This window comes from Amblyomma mixtum, chromosome 2 (genome assembly GCF_055824585.1).
Source record: "Amblyomma mixtum isolate Tamu chromosome 2, ASM5582458v1, whole genome shotgun sequence".
Classification (NCBI taxonomy): Eukaryota; Metazoa; Arthropoda; class Arachnida; order Ixodida; family Ixodidae; genus Amblyomma; species Amblyomma mixtum.
The window spans coordinates 17,232,500-17,251,639 of NC_143013.1; the positions used below are offsets into that span (position 1 = coordinate 17,232,500).

At 48.0% G+C, this 19,140-nt stretch overlaps 1 protein-coding gene across 1 annotated transcript; it reads left to right on the forward strand.

Moving 5' to 3' along the window:
- Positions 1-652: 652 nt before the first annotated feature.
- LOC149358539 (zinc metalloproteinase nas-27-like) lies at positions 653-16,299 on the forward strand. Its single transcript, XM_089570631.1, has 12 exons — positions 653-850; positions 4,949-5,040; positions 6,540-6,647; positions 6,772-6,946; positions 7,687-7,825; positions 9,644-9,716; positions 10,262-10,480; positions 11,083-11,227; positions 12,146-12,274; positions 13,395-13,480; positions 14,323-14,447; positions 15,553-16,299. Exons 2-12 carry the CDS (start codon positions 4,969-4,971, stop codon positions 15,677-15,679), a joined length of 1,398 nt encoding a protein of 465 aa, XP_089426757.1. The 5' UTR covers positions 653-850; positions 4,949-4,968; the 3' UTR covers positions 15,680-16,299.
- Positions 16,300-19,140: the final 2,841 nt, after the last annotated feature.

A 19,140-nucleotide genomic window follows, 5' to 3' on the forward strand; every position in this document is an offset into this window, starting at 1 on the left:
GCGCATACGTTTGGGAAGATAATCAACCAACTGGCCTCTGTGTTAACATTCTTCCCTTCACTGGCCTCCCTTTACGGTCGCGCTCCTTTCAGTCCCTCCAATTTACACACCTTTCCTCACGACGCGGTTCAGATGTCTCCCGCGTGTGGGACATTTGCTGCGTCTATCTTTTCTTCCCAAAGCGTTCGCACTTATACACATTGCCCGCAAAAATCGTAACAGCGAAGTACAAGTGAGACTAACTATACACGGAACATACTTGTAAGAGCCGCGGCGGCACCGCTCGAAAGAAACTCGCTCCAAGCATCGAAAAACAGGCTAGCCTCCGTTTTTCGACCCTATTTATGCGCCCGCCTGGCCCGTCTGAGGGCAATTTCGCCAGAAGAAGGACCTAGCGAAAAAAAAAAGGAAAAGAAGTTGTTGGGGGTTGTGAGTGGAAGGCAGTAAGTAAGTCTAGGTCAGAGCCGACGAGTCTATTTTTGGCATAGTCGGCCACGGTTCACAACCAGCCCGCAAGCCGCAATATCATGCTGACGCGGCGGCGGTGGCAAGCCGTCGATACACACGCAAACAGATAAGCCAGCAGCGAGGCGAACTGGGTGACGTCATCATTGGCAACGGAGCTGCAAGCGACTTTGAAGCGCCGACAGCCTTTGGGAGCGTTCTTGGCATCCGGCGCACGTAACGCGGTGGGATAACTTCCTCGTGCGCGGAGGATATGCCGAGCATTGCGCGCGTCCGCTCAACCGCCGCCGACTGTATCTCAAGCTGTACGCTTTTGAAACAACGAACAGAGGCAGCTTCACAGACGCCTGACCTAAACAGAAGACAGACTTGAGTGTGCCGTAAGGTAAGCCGAGTGTTTTCAAAGTTTAAACACCCTCCTATCTCGTTACTTTTCATCTCCGTCGAAGGAGATTAGCAATTTTCCAGCTCTGTGAACCCTTATCAAAGTTAAAGCCCACCGAGTACGTTACGAGAAGTGTCAGCACGCGAAGAATGCTACAGCGCACGCTTAGATTTGTAGTGAGGCTTGAAAAATGATTGGAAGCTAGGGTGCGCTTGTATCGTTCGCTCTTTTTATCTTATCTTTTTATCTTTATCTTTATCTTTATCTTATCTTATCTTTTTCTCGTTCAATTTGCTGCGCCACTCTCAGGAACGGCGTAAAGGGTGCTCACGACAACAAAAATTGAAGCGCTTCGCCATTGGCTGATTTGTCCCATCACCCTGAGCGGCTGGTTTGTGCCACTTGCATTGCGTTAAGATATCACGGTTTAGCGAACCCCGAGTTAGGAAGGCGGGGCCTTTTGTCAGTAGTCAAATATGCTCGTTCGAGTTTTTCTTATTGACCCTCATGTTATCTGCCTGTCTCAGGCAAACGCATCACGGGGCATGAACTTAAGCCAACCGACATATTGCAGGTGATTATCATCACGTGGCGCGCCAAGTGTGGCTGGTTGTATTGATTAAAGCAACCCATTGAACTGTGCGGCTCGCCGCAAGGGGGGCGGGGGGCTCCGGAATAATTTCAATCACCTATTGTGTTCTTGCTGGGCTCTAAAATTTTCACTACCTGGGCGTTGTTGCATTCGCCGCTGTCTTAATGCGACCGCCAAAATAGGGGTCGAACCCGCGACCTCATACCCAGCTAAAAGGAAAAAGAATGAGAAACAGATCAAAGGAAGCATACAGCGCACACAAAGATAGTTACACAGATGGATACCGCGCACAAAAAAAAAAATCTGCTTCCTCTTTACCCAGGCACGCAGCCTATGAGTCTAATGGCGCGATCTGCACTACCGTGCTCCAGCACCTCTCTATTCAAAATGGAAGGAAGGTATTTTCACTAAATCGAACAACTGAAGTAACATTCGACAGATACTAGTCTTTTTCTCAATGCAGCTGCAAAAATGTATTGCCTCGAGGTTCACTTTTGTTCATCTGTTTCTCATCTTTTCTTACTGCCTCCGGAGTCATAGTTTAACAGCTCAGAACAGGTAATTTAGATCTGCTCGCGAAATGTTGCGATCGTTGGCCTCTAGTGTAAAGGTGCTTGAGATCACTCACGGTGTCATACATGGCTAATCTGTGAGAACCTTCGCACTCCTTAAAAAGCGCGCGGCCGAGAACCGTATCAGTTCTTGACTCAGGAAAACGGCCCGCGCATACCGCTATCGCCAGCAAAGAAGAGCTCCCCTTTTGTGGGCACAAATCCGCCTTGTAGATACCTCGCTTCTGAAGTCTTCTGCCCGCCTCTCATCACCGGTGCGTTGCACTTTTGTAAACAGGGCCGAAAGAGCGTCGTCGGAAACGAAGTCGCTGGCACGCACCCTCTACCTGCAGTGGTCTTAAAGCTTCTCATATTACCAATGGTAATAGCTGACATCACCGTCAACGCGAGCCCTACATCGCCGACATCGCGGAGTTGTTTCCATCCTCCATGGCCTGCATCCACCGCGGGCCGAAAACGTAGAATCTGTCTCGTAAAGGCCGATTCACACGACGGACCGTTCGCCCGCGGCCCGCGCGCTACGTATTCATGCGTCAGCACTTTGAGAGGAGCGCTGCCGGCCGTGGCCTCTCACGGCCGGCAGCGCTCCTCTCAAAGTGCTGACGCATGAATACGTAGCGCGCGGGCCGCGGGCGAACGGTCCGTCGTGTGAATCGGCCTTAATCGGCCGCTGCGCCGCGAGCGTCTCGTCTGCGCGCAGACGAAATTATTTTGTTAGCGCATTTTTCACTTCTTTAATAAACTCAACGCAAGTGTTAGGCTTGTGTGGAAGCTTTCAGGGCATCTGTTTGAGGTTTTCCGCGAGAAGGGTCGGATTTTTACGGCTGAATCCACGTGTCATGTCCAGAAATAGCCAAGCTAAATACGAAATGATTTATTAAAATACCAGTGCAATAGAGGCAAATACGAAACCTCGTCTGCTCTTGCGCGCTTCTCCAGTGTGGATGAAGTGGAGCGTCGTCTGCTTTTCCTCTAGGTAATCTGTGCTTGCATGCGTCCATACCCTCCGTGGTAGCCGCGCGACCTTAGCGTTCTGTATCTAAGCAGAAGTTCTGGATTGAATTAATGCCTTTAAAACATTTGCATATAAAACATTTCCTATAAAACCTTTGCATTTGATCTTTAGCCACCTCCTGAAAATAAAAAGAAAATGCTCATCGCGCATCATTCGCCCTGACAAAAGTTGTGCCTTTCGTGACTACGCGAACTTGTGGCAGCTGTCAGTCAGATATTGTTGAATAGTTAACGAGTTTTTGCACGCCGCAGACGAGGGAGAGGCTGTACGGCACGCCGTTGCAAAGGTTTTTGATGTAATTTTGACCCGGATGGGGTTCTTAAACGTGCACCGAATTGACATTTTTCAAGCGCTAAGACAACGAGGACGATGAGGGAACACCCAACTAGCCCGATCCGCTACCCTTGTGCACCGAATATTTCAGTACGGGTGTTCTTTGGAAAACAGTGATCAATTTTAACGTCTCGAAGCTGCTCTCAAGCTGTGAGAGACGCCGTAGTAAATGGCTACTGACTAATTTACCAATTTAGACCACATGGGGCTGTTAAGCTCGCACTGACGTCGAAAGGCGCACGGGCGCCTTTTGCATTTCTCCCACACCGACCCGGGCGGGTAGGCAACGTTGCAGGGTATAGGATGCTGAGAAAAAAAAAATTACGGACGACACGAGAGGACGCAATAAGGGCGCGTGTTTGAGCAAACACACTCTAGCTGCGCCTGTCGACTCGATATCTGACAATCCACGTGTGAGAAACTGTGCAAGTTCCGTTGGCGGCTTCTGGGCGATTGCCCAGAGCCAGCAAGCATCGGAGAAGCGAACGTATACCAAAAGGTTCCTCTTTCGCTGGGAAGCCCACATATGTCCCCCTGGTTTCTCACTTGTCAGCGATTGGAATCAGCCTAGCAAGCATCGCGTGTAACTTTGGCTGTTCCTTCGGTTGCTAATTCTCCTTATCAAGTTGGCTTCTAGCAAGCCGAAAGGTTTCAAACAAAGAGCTAGCACGTTTGTAAGCACGCCCTTATAAAGCAATTCCTTCAGAAGAGCTATCTTCACTTGAGAATGAAAGAGCGAGCCCTAACACTGGCCAAAAAGCAACTGCAGCAAAATTTTAAAACCACCCTGGCATTTAGACCTCATCTGGTGTCCTCAATGACCGCGGTCGTCGTTTATTTTTTTTTTTTCCTGATAAGAAAGCGAAATGAGTACCGAACTGTGCTTCGTTTTCAAATGCAATTTACCATCCTGAAGAACAAGTCGTCCCTTGGGTGAGAATGAACATTCAAGAGAATATGGCGGGGCATTGTCGGGCGATACTTTTCCTAGTATCGTGCATAACAGTGACAGCAGAACTGCAATGGCTCGTTTATGACCTGTCATGATGCGTACTGAGCTTTCATGATGTATACCTTGAGCTGAAACAAAACTCAGTCGTACTCAATGATGTACTTAGAGAGGATATTTCCGCAACTTAATTCTCATGGGCGATCCATGTAGGAAATCAGCGTTTATGTAAATAATTGGCGCAAGGAGAAAAGAGTGTAAATAATTGGACAACAATGGATACATTTCGCGAAAAAGTAGCAAGAAAAGGTGTCAATCTATCTCGAACCTTCGGTTCATTGTGAAGAGGTGGATAAAGCTATCGCCTTGACAGTTGCGGTTCGCTTGTGCAAGTCCGGCAGTACGTTCCATTCAGATTACAGCGGACGGAGGCCTTATCGAACCTTGCTCCTTAAAAGGGTTTTTACAGAGCGTGATTCAGTGGGTATCCTGTATAGCTGGAACTCATTTGACGTTATGTTGAAAGACAGGGGCTCCCGCAGACTTCATGCGGAACACGCTGTTAGACTTGTCTGAGTAGTGCCTGCGTTGGGTTCACCGCTTAAAGCGCCAACTAAGTGTCGCCGTTCTTTTCAAGAACCTCGACGCAGTCAGAAGATGGCGCTGGTTGTCACGTTTGCTGCTACCGTGGTCTTAAGCCTTCTTTCAAGCGGATTTACGCAAGAAAACGTGAGTCAGAACTCTGGCAGTTCCCGTCGATGTCGAGTTCGCCTTCTTTTTTTTTCTTTTTTGAATGTACAGAGCGGCGCATTTTTCGATAAAAATAACGAACTTATCGATTATCACAGTATTGTCTTCTTGGCGGTTTTCGAGGCACAGTGATGCGAGAATTATAAGTTTGCTAAAAATGAAGTGATATAAACCTCTTCGTGAACTTTTCTGTGTTAGTGGCCAACATAACTGCATTGTTTAGCCAGCATTTTCTTGCTACAGTTTTGTACAGGAAGTTTAAAACGCGCGATAAGTTTAATTGTCGTTGTTCGGAGTTATCTCCTTCAATGAACAGCCTAATATTTATACCTTTAATGTCAGAAATAGCTGCGTATCTCGCAGTTGTTTCTAGCACAGTACACTTTGTCGCACGACATGCTAAGAATGCTTGCATGTCCAATTTTTTTCGTGAAATATACTGCCTATACTGCTTTTACAGCACGACCCGTGATATCATACCGACTGCTCACGGAATAGAGCAGGAGCAGCTGCCAGAGATTTTATGTATCGTTATCACGATTGCGCTGCCAACATGTGTACTTAAGCTGTACATGGAGGGGAAAAAAAAAACTCGGGATGGAACGCGAGGCCGTGCGGCCAGTCGTCGCAAGCCAAGTGCTCGTGAAGCCGCTCCCTACCCCATTTTTCGCTCTCCAGTCAATCTCCCTACCCAGTAAATCTCTAATGTTTTGGCGTCGGCATGTTTCAGTGCGCACGCCTGCGCGGCTCATGGCACGGGTGCCTACATCAAGGAGGTTGATCTACAGTACGTTTGCCGCGCTCGTCCGCGCATGCGCGCGCCTAGAGGGGTTAAATATTACCCCAGGCTATCATGTGGAGTGATCAAGGGGGACATACTCTGTCCTTTTTATTTTTTACGACTAGGCTTCAAGGCTCTCGCCAAACGCTCCCTCTTTAGTTGTTTTTTTCCCCTCCCTGACGCTGGCTTACGGTTACACTGCAATTTCTTTCATGCCTAGCATGACCTTACTTGTCACGGACATCACTCCTTTGATGAAACCGAAACAGCGTGAGTGAAGAAGTTAAATTATAAATTATTTACCGGTCGTAGGCCAATAATGCAAGTATTGTAATGTCATATACATCACTGCTAAGAAGAAAACATGCAACTAAAATTGGGTGTCTGTAGTCCTTTAAGCGTACAGAGGGAGGCGTCGAGTTTTTGTCTTGTGAAAACGGTAGAACTAAGTCGCGAAACAGACGTAAACCATTTTTCTGTGTATAAGCAGTTCCGAATACCTTTAAAAAATTACCTTCAAGGAGGCCTTAATACATTACAATCACCAAAAACTTTCCTTTTGGCAACGAAGTGTACGGTACTAAATTTTTTGCTGTTGTTAAAAAGCAAAACAAACCTTTTCTTTTGAAGAAACATGCATACGAACTTGCTATATATTATATGGAGTCGGGGGCATGCGTAACCTTAAGTCTTGCAGTTCACAGATGTTTGGAACGCTACTGACGACGCTACGAACGACACCGCTGTGCAAGAACAGCCTGAGATCACAATCTTCAGCATCGACAACAGAACTGACAAAGAAAAAGTAAGAAAACACGCATGTCGATCTGAACGACTTCCTGCCGTTGCATTGCGTATATCTGAAGGCACAATTTAGATTCGCTGAGCGCTGTCTTGTACGTAACTCTTCTTGTCTCGTCTGGGCGCAGTTTTTAGAGGCCATCAAAAACGCTAGGAAGCTGTGGAATGGCGACTACGTCTACCAACGGGACATTCGAATCACCAAGGCACAACTGGCGCACATCTACGGAGTGGACATTTCGAAGGATGAAACGTCCTACGTTTGGCCCGCCGCGAAGGTGCCGTACTCCATTGGGAGGAAAGGTACGATTTAATCTTTTTAACGCCGCTGAGCCTGGGAAGGCAAGTTGCTGGAGGAACTTATCTTTCCTCAAAGTAGGAACACTTACAATAAGAGTACCACGCCGGTTGGCGCTGGAGCTGGCTATAGGGGGTGTTCACCTGCTTCACGACGCCATCTATATTGTCCTACAGCGCTGTTTCAGCCCTGCTCGCCGCTCAGAGTACGCCGGTACGCCCAGCCTTTGCGCGTCATTTCCGGACACGCTGGGCGTTATTCCCGTTCTGGAGGCCAGAAGGGCACAGGCCAGGGGCGTATTAAGGCCTTTTCTTCTGTCAGAGACTGGATTTAAGCTCAACGCGACCTTAAACTCGGAGAGCAACGGCGCGGGTACTAGAACCTTGAAAAACGTCCGCGCCTTCAACACCCGCTAAACTTAAGTTGAGCGAGAGCGCGAAAGACACTCTGTAGATAAGATGATAAGGCACTGAGTGGCTCGCTGTGGGCCGGGAGGCCGCTGCCGCACCCACGGCCAGATTTCCGGTCGTTGCTGCTGCAAGGGTCCCAAACCTGCTTTCTCTCGACGACAATATGGCGCTCGAGCGTAGCTGCTGATGTCACGTGAATGCCCCCTGACCCTAACTTACCAGGGTCAACGTTGCGCCTCGTCTGCGACAGAAACATTTGAAGATGGTTTTGTGAATACTTGGTATGATAGCATTGTTAAATAACGGATACTAAAAGCTTTTTTTTTCTTTCTCAGTGCTCGCCTTTGCGCAAGAAATCCGAGATGCCATGCGGCAGTGGGAAGAGCAAACATGCGTCCGCTTCGTCGAGCTATCGCCGGAGGACAAGAACGGGAACAAGAACGCGGACCACGTACGCTTTGTGCAGTCTCGGTGGTGAGTGTTTTGTAAATAACAACGCATGCGACAGTGGCAACAGCGAGGAAGCAATAAATGAAAGGCGCAGGAGCAACTGTCTTCATGCCTGAATGGTTTTTTAATAACGGCGGCTGTCAAATTTTGCGAAGACAAATGACGATGCAAGAGCTTTTCGACAAACCGAATAGTTGAGCTCTTGGTCGGCGAGACATCGCTGCATGATGTGTCGCATTTCTGATTGCATTACGGGTTGTATACTTATAAGTAACGTCCACTCGAGAAAACGAGAGAAAGTAGTGGCATTATGCAGCAGAACAACTAGGGCCGACTGTTAGACTTCGGGTTGAGGGCCCTCAAGCTGCTTCAGCCTTTAACGTCAAACCCCACCGTGTGAACGGAAATAAAATGCAATTAAGTGTAAAAATATTCTTGCAGTAGGTGCAAACAGTCCTGCCAAAGCATTTTTGATCTTTAGCTCGGGTTGTACGCATCCTTCTATCCTAATTACAAAGCTCAACTAAACAAAATCGAGTTCACATTGACGCATATATGCATTTGGAGTAAGCGTTCGCCAAAGCCCCCGCATGTTCGTTTCAGAGGAAATTATATAAACATTGGTGTTATAGAATTAAGCAACGTTATCGAAATATTCGGGTAGAACTCATGAACTAAAGTCTCCTCGAAGCGTAACTGGCGAAGACGATTTCTTTGCTCTTACAATTCCGCAGTGCCTGAGTCACCAGTTGTTTGGCATCCGTTAATGGGAACACTGTAACTGAGCAAGAAAAGGAAACGGACATCCGGTAAAATAACTGGGGAATGGGCTGAGCCTATACAAGAAAACCCCACTTCCCATCTCGTAGTGTCAGAAGCTTACGATCGTAAGTTTTACACTCAGATGTGTAAGCGTGACTCCAGTCTGATTAGATAGCATGCAACCAGAAAGAATAAAAAAGAAACATCCCGTTGACGATTCATCGATTTCAAAAAACTGACTGAAAATGTTCCCTGTCATACCCAACAAATCTGGAAAAAAGCGGTTTTGAACGGGATAGAGTTTATGAGCACGATTTTTTCATATATTGTAAGATTTCAGTATAACAATCGCTCAGAATCGAGCCCGTTACTCCTTAACGATCATCGGTTATCTTGCCTTTGCATTACATGCCCTGCCCATGCCCATTTCTTCTTAACTTCAACTAGGATTTCGACTAAAATTTCGACTAGGATTTCGACTAGGATTTCGACTAGGATTTCGACTAGGATTTCGACTAGGATTTCGACTCGACACTACGACATAGACCAATAGAAGTTTGCCGGCAGAGGTGTAGCCTGAAGTTTCAAATAACGTGTTTGGAAATTGGCGGGAAGGCTACTAGTCAGCCTCCTTAGCCCATCGCTTGTCCCCCCTTTGACGGCATATTCTAGAAAGCGCTGAGTTTGAAGGAGCAAGTTGTGAGAGACAGGGACCAACTTTACACTGACAACTTTCCACGCCGAAGACTATTTTTCTTGCTGCACGCCTTGTTGACTCTCACGTTTTATGCCTCCGGGAAACTGTCATAAGCACTGCAATACTAACAGCAGCCGTTCGCTCACTAGTTGGCGCATAATGGCGGGAAAAAAAAAAATTGCGCGAGATTTTCTTGGTCGGAGAAAGGAAACCCACACACGAGGAACAAATGCGCATGCATTTGTCATGCGTGGTTCCTTTATTAGTCACCGTACCTTTCTAGCGGGTCATTTGTCTGTCACCATAGTTCCACTTTTGCATGCTCCCTATATTTTGACAAAAATTCTGAATTTCGTCGTCTTGTCGTTTCGTCATTTGTTCAGGGCTTACTCGTACCTCGGAAGACAAGGGGGGCTGCAGAAGATCGGAATACCCAGCGTCTATTTTCCGGACACGGTGAGTTGAAAAGTGCTAACCGGTGTATGCATAGTCGTGGACGAAAGTTTTCGAGATTCCGAGGTAAAAAAAATTATTTCTGCGCGATCAGGCAAAACAAATTGAATAACAGGTTATAACCATGAGGAGACAAACGTGCTCCATCCGCTTAAAATCAACGCCTGACCGGCTAGCGATGCGACGCAAAAATTAATTTTTTTTCTCAATCCATGACTGCAGTCCATAACTATAAAGACGCATCCATTCTAGCCTGCGACGCACACGCTGGGATCAGCGGTATTGCGTTCCTGGCATTTCCTGAGAACAAGGTATAGAGGTCATAACTAATAGAGACGGTATAATCATCAGTGTTCCAGCCTCTTTGGTGCTCCTGGTTTGAATCGTAAAGAGTACCCGCGCCGTTGCTCTCCGAGTTTAAGGTCGCATTGAGCGCAAATCCCGTCTTTGACAGAATAAAAGGCCTTAATACGCCTCTGGCCTGTGCCCTTCTGGCCTCTTAAGGCCAGAACGGGAATAACGGCATAATTCGAATCATTCCTGCGCAGCATTACGCTCACCTGATTGGTCACACCCTCGGCTTACGTCACACGCACGCCGAGAGCAACCGGGACACGCTGTACCACGTGGCCTGGGACTCCGTGCCGGAGCGGTACCGGTACAACTTCGACCACGAAAGCCCTGCCTACGGTCCGCGCTCATGGATCGCGGCCCCTGAGTCCGAGTACGGGTTCGACTGGAGCGCGGTCATGGCCGACGAGAGTGAGGTGCGTGCTCAGCAGTTCAAGAAGTAAAGGCAGTGATGTCAACTACAAGATTTCGTTCGTATAGTTAGCCTATGAACAAACATGTCTCTGTTTCTACCATTTTCTTTTCTTCCCTGTGCGCGCTTACTGTGTCTGGAACTTCCATATTCATTGTGCAAACTCAGAATTACACTTGAGCACCGTGCATTGCCGTGTACTTTGTAATGCAATGTTTATTCATTTTCCGTGATCACTGAGGTTAACAGCGTGGTACGAACGCCAGGTTGTGAGACAGGACTTGCTTAGCATTGGTTTCTTACGCGGTGCATGACGCAGACTTCGCCTTTGTGACAGACAGAGAAATAACGGCCCATATATCTGTCCGCGTTCATCGCGGCGAGAGCTAAATGGCCTTCCCCATGAAGGTGGGCAGATGGTGAACGAGGGCGCTCCACGAAGTCGGTCCGCCCATACGGGCAATGCAGTTCTTATCGCTGACGCTGGTGGCGCGACATTTGCGTGCTGTGCCGACAACGTATTGTAAATAGGCGGCCTATGAACAGACTCCCAACGGCGCAACAGTTGCCTAGATTTTTATTTAGATTTTTTTGTGCTCCGTGCAGAGCGTCGACGGTGACGTGGACTTCATGTTGCAAGACCGACGGGTGGTGTATCCGACGGACCCATTCTACCTCTACAGAACATTGACCACGGAGCATGCCTCTTTCTTTGAATACAAGAAGGTCAACCAGCTCTACAAGTGCAATGGTATGAGGCTCTCGCTGTTTCCCGCTTCATCTTCGTCTTCAGGTTCGTTATTATTATTACAGCTAAGAATCAGTGCTATAAAGCTCTTTCTGGCACATTAATTTGTCCCATCAAACAAAACAAATACTCAGATTTGGCTTTGCGTCGGTTTGTTTGAAGTGATCGGGACTCTGCTCTTAGCAAAGAGGAGCCACTGGTTTACGAACACCTGGATATTGAGTATTGCTTACGATGGGGGTCTTTCGGGTAGAAGCAGCTCCTAAGGCAAGTCTACGTCACATGCACGCGTGCCCACTGGGCGCCGACTCTGTCACACTCTCTATTTTACTGCACAGCCGTCAACTACGTGTTTGATATAAAGAGCAATGAAGAAGCACTTGCGAAGCAGTGTAAATCATTTGGCGAAGCTTACAAGAGCCCCATCTTTTAAGTACCGCATGATGAAATCAGTTCTAATGCCTTTCATAAATCCATTCTGCATCAGGACAATTTGTGCCCCCCCCCCCCCCAAAAAAAAATCGTTTTCAAGCTATTAGTCCCCTCTTCCAATCACTTACTACTGTGTAGCTAAGACAACATGATATTACAAAGCCCCTGAGCAATGAGCACGAACTAGCACAGTAAAGCAAGTTTTGTTAAACTGTTTCCTCAACGGTGCGCTTTGTTTTGAGCGTTCCATTTTCCGAGTTCCAAGTCAACTATCTGTGTTAGCGCCGGTCCTGTCAAGTCTTCTTTGTGTGTGTGTCTTTTCTTTTGCGTTAAGTCCCCCAGCCCTTAGCACCAATTAGACAAACAACAAGTTTTTTGTTTTTTTACTCCTGTCTCTCTTAGCTACGTCGTTTTAAGAGCGACAGTTCCGCTATGCCACTGCGGAAATGGCCATGGGCCCCTTTGTCTCATGTGCATGCATGCTCGCAGAGCGATGCCCCAACGTGAGTTCCAGCCGGTGCATGCATGGCGGCTACCTGGGGCCCCAGTGCGACTGCATGTGCCCGCCGGGAACAGTGGGCGACCACTGCGAGCACAGGGTGACTGCTACCAAAAGCGGTGAGTCCTACCTGCTTCCGAAAGTCGGCGGCAGTGGAACATAGCGGCGGGGAGGGGGGGGGGGGGGTCGTTAGCATGAAGGTGAAGCAATCAGCAAGAACGATAAGGGCCTTTGCCCATTGCCATCCTTGCGATTAAAACATGGAGTGACGCCGGTGAGGATCGGAGAGCTGCGAGCTACACTCCAACACGAATACGCCTATACGGGCGTAAAAAGGGAGCAAGCTCTTTTATTCCTTGCTGCTTAGAGTGTGGGGAAAACGACATGAAGGTCTTAGAGCCTGGTTATGTTGGTATTGAGGGTGATTGTGGGGATAAGGTGCGGGCAGTGGTGAAGAGTGTAATTACGAATGGAATAAGTAGAGCGAATGTGCCTCACGCGCAAGCAAAAAAATGGGGGGAACGAGTGAGAAAAACGAGGACTCATTGTGCAGATTTTAAGGCAAATAAACTAAGAGCGAGGCACTCCAAGTGCGTCTCGCACGACTGTCGTAACAGGCGGCCTATTCAGTGACTGCGTGCCGTCCGGTATATATACGGGCCCAAAGCGAATGCAGATAGTGATGCCCTCGTGATGTGAGCAATCAGAATGATATAAAGTCGATGCGGCCAATAATAACAGGATATCACTCATCTTCGGCTACAACGACAATATGCTAAGCCGATTTACCTACGTTACCATGGGCTTTTTTTTTTTTTCTAGTGCACGTTGAGAAACGGCACTTACAACACCCGCCACACGCGGCGTGGTATACATGGGTTAGACGGTAAAAAGTGAACTGCGATTTATCTAGCTTTTTAATTCACCGAGGTTTGCACATAAGTCAGCTCTGCATTTTACGAAATCAATGTAATGTGACACCTGTATTATTTTACGCTTGGTACAAGCAAAGCTCATTTTCCACCATTTTCCGAAGGGACAGCTTCGTTTGCCTTTCATAGCCTTAACTCGCCGCGTGACAGCTTCCGAGCGCTGTCATAGAAGTTAAGGTCAGCGGGGAGCACACTTAATCATCAGCTGGAGTTTATTCCAAATATGACAATAATTGCTAGTGTCTAGATAGAAGCCCTTGAAACGGGACGCACAGTCTAAACTTAACGTATTCCGGTATCTTTTCAGGTATCTGCGGCGGAGTGGTTCTAAAGAACAAGACCATCAACTTTGTCTCGGCGCCATCGGCCTACCATTGCACCTGGTGGATCAGGGTAAAAAAAAAAAAATCCCAGTCATTCTTGCACTCTACAGATCAGATGTACTCTTTGCCCGACATCGATGCTTCCGCTGACAGCTTTCGTCCGTTTTCTTTGACAAGACCATTTTAACTGAGAATTTTTGCTTTCTCGGCGCCCATTGTGAAGAACTGTATAGACACTCTTGTAGTGAAGGTGTTGATCCAAGCAGCCTTCGTCAAGAGTGTCCAGCCCGTCAGGTTTTCCTTTTGGTCATGCAGTATAGCTCGTTACACATGCTCAGCGTTCCAGACCTCTCGAGGGAGAGAGGATCTCTTGTCCTCATCCCTCTGGGGTGAACTTGAGGCTCGCGGGAGTACTGTCGAAGCACGGCTGAGAAGAAAGCCCCATGGTCTGTGCAGTTTTGACAAAGACTGCGCCTTTCTCTATTCACAGCGCTTGTAAGTTGGCAGCACGCTACAATGTCACTGATGGATGCCCCATTCGCATTTAAACAGATGGGTGTTAAATTGGGCTATTTGACACTTGAAAGTAAGAGGGGACAGACAGCGCAGAAGAACGGGACACAGGTGAAGACAAGCGTCAGCACTCCACCCGTCTGTCGTCTTGCTCTGTGTCGGACTCTGTGCTGTTCACCCCCCCCCCCCCCCCCCCCCCCCCTCATTCGCGACCGTTCGCGTTTCTCCACCTCAAACAAAAGTCACTGTCTTTCGGTATGCAAGGTGAGCTTTCGTACATGAACAACCGGTGCAGTTTGTTCCAGTTACAGATACGAAGCTGAGTTTCGTTTGCATGCAAGCACCCTTGCGGTGAACTAACGGCAGCGCTGTTTTTCACGCGCGTTCATTTGACCACAGGCACCGCAGGGACACCGAGTGAGCGTCACCTTCGCCGACTTCTCCGCCGACAACTCTACCCACAGCGTGGGCAGCTGCGACCTCTACTTCGAACTGAGAAGCCGCGACCTGTACAGGGGCGAAAGGTGAGCACAGTGACAAACACTAGCAGAAATTCGCGCGAGACCACGCTTGCGCAGAGATTGGAGATTGTTACCGCCGATGTGGCTCAGTGGGCGCTCGACCTCTGAGCCCGAGGATGCGGGTTCGATCCCTTCTGCGGCTGCCGATTTGGTTTGGTTTGGTTTATGGGGTTTAACGTCCCAAAGCGACTAAGGCTATGAGAGACGCCGTAGTGGAGGGCTCCAGAAATTTCGACCACCTGGGGTTCTTTAACGTGCACAGACATCGCACAGTACACGGGCCTCTAGAATTTCTCCTCCAAAGAAATTCTAGCCGCCGCGGCCGGGATCGAACCCGCGTCTTTTGGGTCAGCAGCCGAGCACCATAACCGCTGAGCCACCGCGGCGGCGGCTGCCGATTTCAATGGAGGTAACATGCAAGGAGCCTGTGTACTGTGCGATATCAGTGCACGTTGAAGAGCCCTAGGAGGTCTAAATTAAACCGGAGTCCTCCACTTAGGCGTCGTCCATTGCCGATGTGGCGCCCATATGACATGCCACATGTCTGGTGGTGTACCGGGTGTTGTGCGTTGCGACATGATGAGTGCCGCGTGAAGTGATGTATATGGCGCGTATAATCACATCATTCCGACAGAGTTAATAGGCGTTTAGGAAGCTTGTTAAGACAAATATTAAGGACCGCTAATGTCTACTCGTCTATATAGAGGGTAGCGTGCACATGTGTTCATACTGAATAGAAGAAGGCCACGTGTCCGGCTGAAGAAAACTGCCGAATAATTATTATTTATTTAGAAGGCCCCGAAATTTAAAAGGCCCCGACGACTAAATGTATCGTTTTCTATTTTAACGAAAAGATATCGCCAACTTCCCGTTCTCGTCGCCTTTTTTTTTTTTTTAGGAAAGCTTCGAAGTTAATGACGCTCCATTCCCTCAGAGAATTGGAAAGTACCATTCGAAGCCTCGCAAAAATTTTTTGCAGCATTTTTTTTTCTGTTTAATTGTTGAGCAGTTTACTGAAGGTTCTTTCTTCGACGATGTTTTATAGCGTGAGCAAGCAAACCATTCCCTCGTGTTTCGTACCTTAACTGTTTTCATTATTTTTTGGCAGGTACTGCTGGTACGAGCTACCGCTGGACATGCCACTCTACGCAAAAGGGAAAGACTTCCTTGTAGACTACTTCGGTTCCAAGGACGCAAACTTCAACTTCACTCTCACAGCGACGGTGTTCAAGTGAACAAGACGAGCGCCAATGAGTGTTCGGAAGACATCAGGACTTCAAAGAGCTGTCACTTCCCACTTGTCGTGAAGTCAGAGTGGTGGCGTAGCCCTGGGGGCGCGCCTGTTGTCAAAAAGGCTGTTGGAAGCAATGTTCTTTACACACTCAATCATCCAGAACGCAGAGAGATCAAACGGTATTATACCTCATGCGGCTGCATGACTGCTAGTGTCACGTCAATTGGCGAGGGAACTTTAATGAGAGAGCTTTTATTTTATTTAGTCTGCCGAGACTAGCGAACACGTCACGAGGCCCCTTTTGTGTTATGTTTTGCTTTCAGAAAAGCTGTTTGTTTTTTTGTTTCTGTCTATGTCCATTTGTGTATTTGCGAGCGGAAAAGTAAGTCTGCGAAATGTTCGTTTGCTTGTTTGTATATCTCTGTGTCCGTTTGTTTGCGTGTTTGTCGGCGAAAATGCAATTTCGCCAAGTAAACATGCTGTGTAGGTTACTCACACTCAGTGAAAGTGATGAAGCCCCTTTTGCTTTGTTATGTTGCTGTGATTTTACAAAAAGTCGTTTTTGTTTGTTTTTCGGTGCAAGAACGATTCTGGCCAAATAAAGCCAAACTGTACAGATTACTTATGCAGATTATTCATGGAAGCTACATCGCGCACCTATACACCTAAACACACGTATATAGGAGATCATATATAATTAATCAGGCCAGTGACTCATTAAATATCTTCAGTAGTACGTTAGCTTGAACAATTTGTGTCAGATGCGGCTAAAAGGCACGGTTGAACGCAAAAGCTGATGAACTCTTAAACCTCCTCTGTGCGAATTGACACGACACCTGTATTACACCTCTTTCAAGAGTGTCCATTCACAGAACTGTAGCGGTCTTGTGGTCCAGTGACGCCTCAATAACATTCTAATGCGCTGCGAGATGAACCCGGGAGTTTTCGGTTACGACGTTATTAGCGGCGTTATACAACTTTGCCGGCAAGAGAAATCGTAAACATCTCGTATAGGTCATAATCTGCGATTTCCCGCGGTTGTTCATTCCATAGAATCTTGAATGCAGTGCCATTGCATTTGCCTTACAGGAGCATTCTGCGGAGGCGAATGTATACATTTATAAAGTGCGTATTTGAGCAGGCTTTACAGTATTGTTGCTATTCGTTTTAAGAGCATGAATGCAGACGCAAGGAAACTAAAAACTGGAAAGGACATGGCAGGCCCATCGCCACCAGAAGTGGCTAACACCTGCCTGCTAGAAAAAGAAGGGAGAGAAATAATATTGGCATAATAGTAGCGAATGAACCAACCAAACAGCAGCAACCTTTCTTGCGAAAAATTTATGCGGGCTGGTTCTTGCTCTGTCCTCTGGGGGCAGCTCCCAGACAACAGTTTCCATTCATGAACGAGGCTCATGCTGTGCAGTTTAGTGGCGCTTTGTTTAATCTTTTTTATAGTTACTATCGATGCCCTCAAGACTGAAGGCCTAGCCTTCTAGGGAACTGGGTTCACGAACCATGACCTCGCCCGACGAGTGACGAACCCACAGTAAGAATAAAAGAAACCGATTCCAAACCAGCGTTTTCAACGGGGAGCAACCGCGAACGTAGCGACGGGATAGAGCATTCGGTCTAGGCTCTCGAGAGCGCAATGCTCGGACTACAACAAAACGGGCGCTAAGACCTGACCGCGACAAAATAAACACACCGAGGCGCGAATGGGACGAAGCGGCATAAGAAACCAGGCTGCTCGCGTAGCAGTCACTCACGCCAAACAGCCATTCCATCTTCGGATATGCCGCTTCCATTTTCTGTCTTTCTGGCAAGGCGCCGCCCTGCCGTCCGTGCCGATCGCGACAGCTTAAGCTGGCCGCCTGAAGCATGACCAGCAGCGCCCTCTACGCAACCCCTTCCGACGAGCTGCTCTCGCCGGCCTTATCAAGTCATCGCACAGTGATCGCATACCGCATCTCGCGAGCAGCAGTTCTATCATGCGCAGTTTCGCTGCACCCGTACGCACCTCGATGACTGGGATATAGCGGGCGCAGTTTAAATGAATAAAAAAGGGCCGTAGAGCCTCACAAGGGAAAAAAAATATTTAAGAATATCGTGCAGCACCACTAGATACGGTGGGCACTTAAAGCCCTTACGTGGCAAAGGTATTTGAGCCAAAGGCCTTCACTATGAAGGCCTTCTGTCTAAAGGTCTTTCCACGGAACGCATTTGACCTAAAGGCCGGCACCCTGGCCCTGGGTGAAGAGCTTTTTCACTCAGGGGTACCCAGATGTTTTGGTGACGAAGTCCCAAACTCCCTCAGTGCGAAGAATTGACACAACTATGTATATTACAACAGGTTGGAGAGTGTCCTTTCACTGGACACAGCGTAAATTTCGAAGTGCAGCGTAGCCACCCCCTCCGATAACCTCCAGGAACGCCTCTCGCGCTCTGTCCTTGCTGCATTGGGAAAGTGGGAGACTCCGGTTCATAAAAAATAGGCGAACTCCTTCCTTCTACAGTAGCGCCTAACAGTGACGGCTAAATGAGACCCGTAGCTTCTGGCGCAAAGCCACAGTTTTCCCAATTCGCCGTCGCTATTTCGCTTGCATAGTTCATCAAGATAGTCTCAAACATACCCGAACCCTTTCTACCTGCCTTTTGACAATATTCACGCCAGGTCAGTTCAAGGTAGTTCGCATTATATGCGTGACAGCACAACCAAATTGATCGATGAAGGGTTTATTGACAGCATTTAAATTACGAAATATACGAACAACCTGCCAACCGGCTTGTGGGCCGTCTGCCTCCCGTGGCAATGAAATCAATTCAAATAAATTCAATGCAATTGCCACCTGCCCAGTATGGCGCTCCTCAAGAGCCTCACAGGAACTAGTCAAGAGCGACCTGGGTCGCACAAGTGCTCTAAAAAAATCCGGGGGGCACTTTGACTGCGTAAAGTGCGAGGAGGCGAAGCGTTTTCCGCACCACTTTGAATGCCTATGTGGCACTGGTGACGTCACCACTGAATGACGTTACACATAATTATCGACTAATTAGTAAGTAATGACAAATTACTAATTAATGGCTAATTATTGCTTAATGACGCTTAAGCTTCGCCTTTAGGAGTGGAACGCGACAGCGTGTTGTAGCGCTGCCAGGGTCCATGGAACGCCACCACCCGCTCGGTGCGATGCCTTGCCCTTTGAACGTAACGCTTTTTGAGGAAAGGAATAAATAAACCAATTGTCTGTCATCTCGGTGGACACCTGAACCGTACCGTACAGGAAGGGAGGAAGTGGGAGTGAAAGAAGAAAGAGAAGTCGTAATGAAGAAAATGAAAATTGTATTTGAGGAACGGAAATTACGCAGTAACTGTCTCACATACCTCGGTGGACACCCGTCAAAAGCGTGACACCTCCGCTGACAGCCTTCTGTCGACAACGATGAGGCATTAAAGGTTTTCGC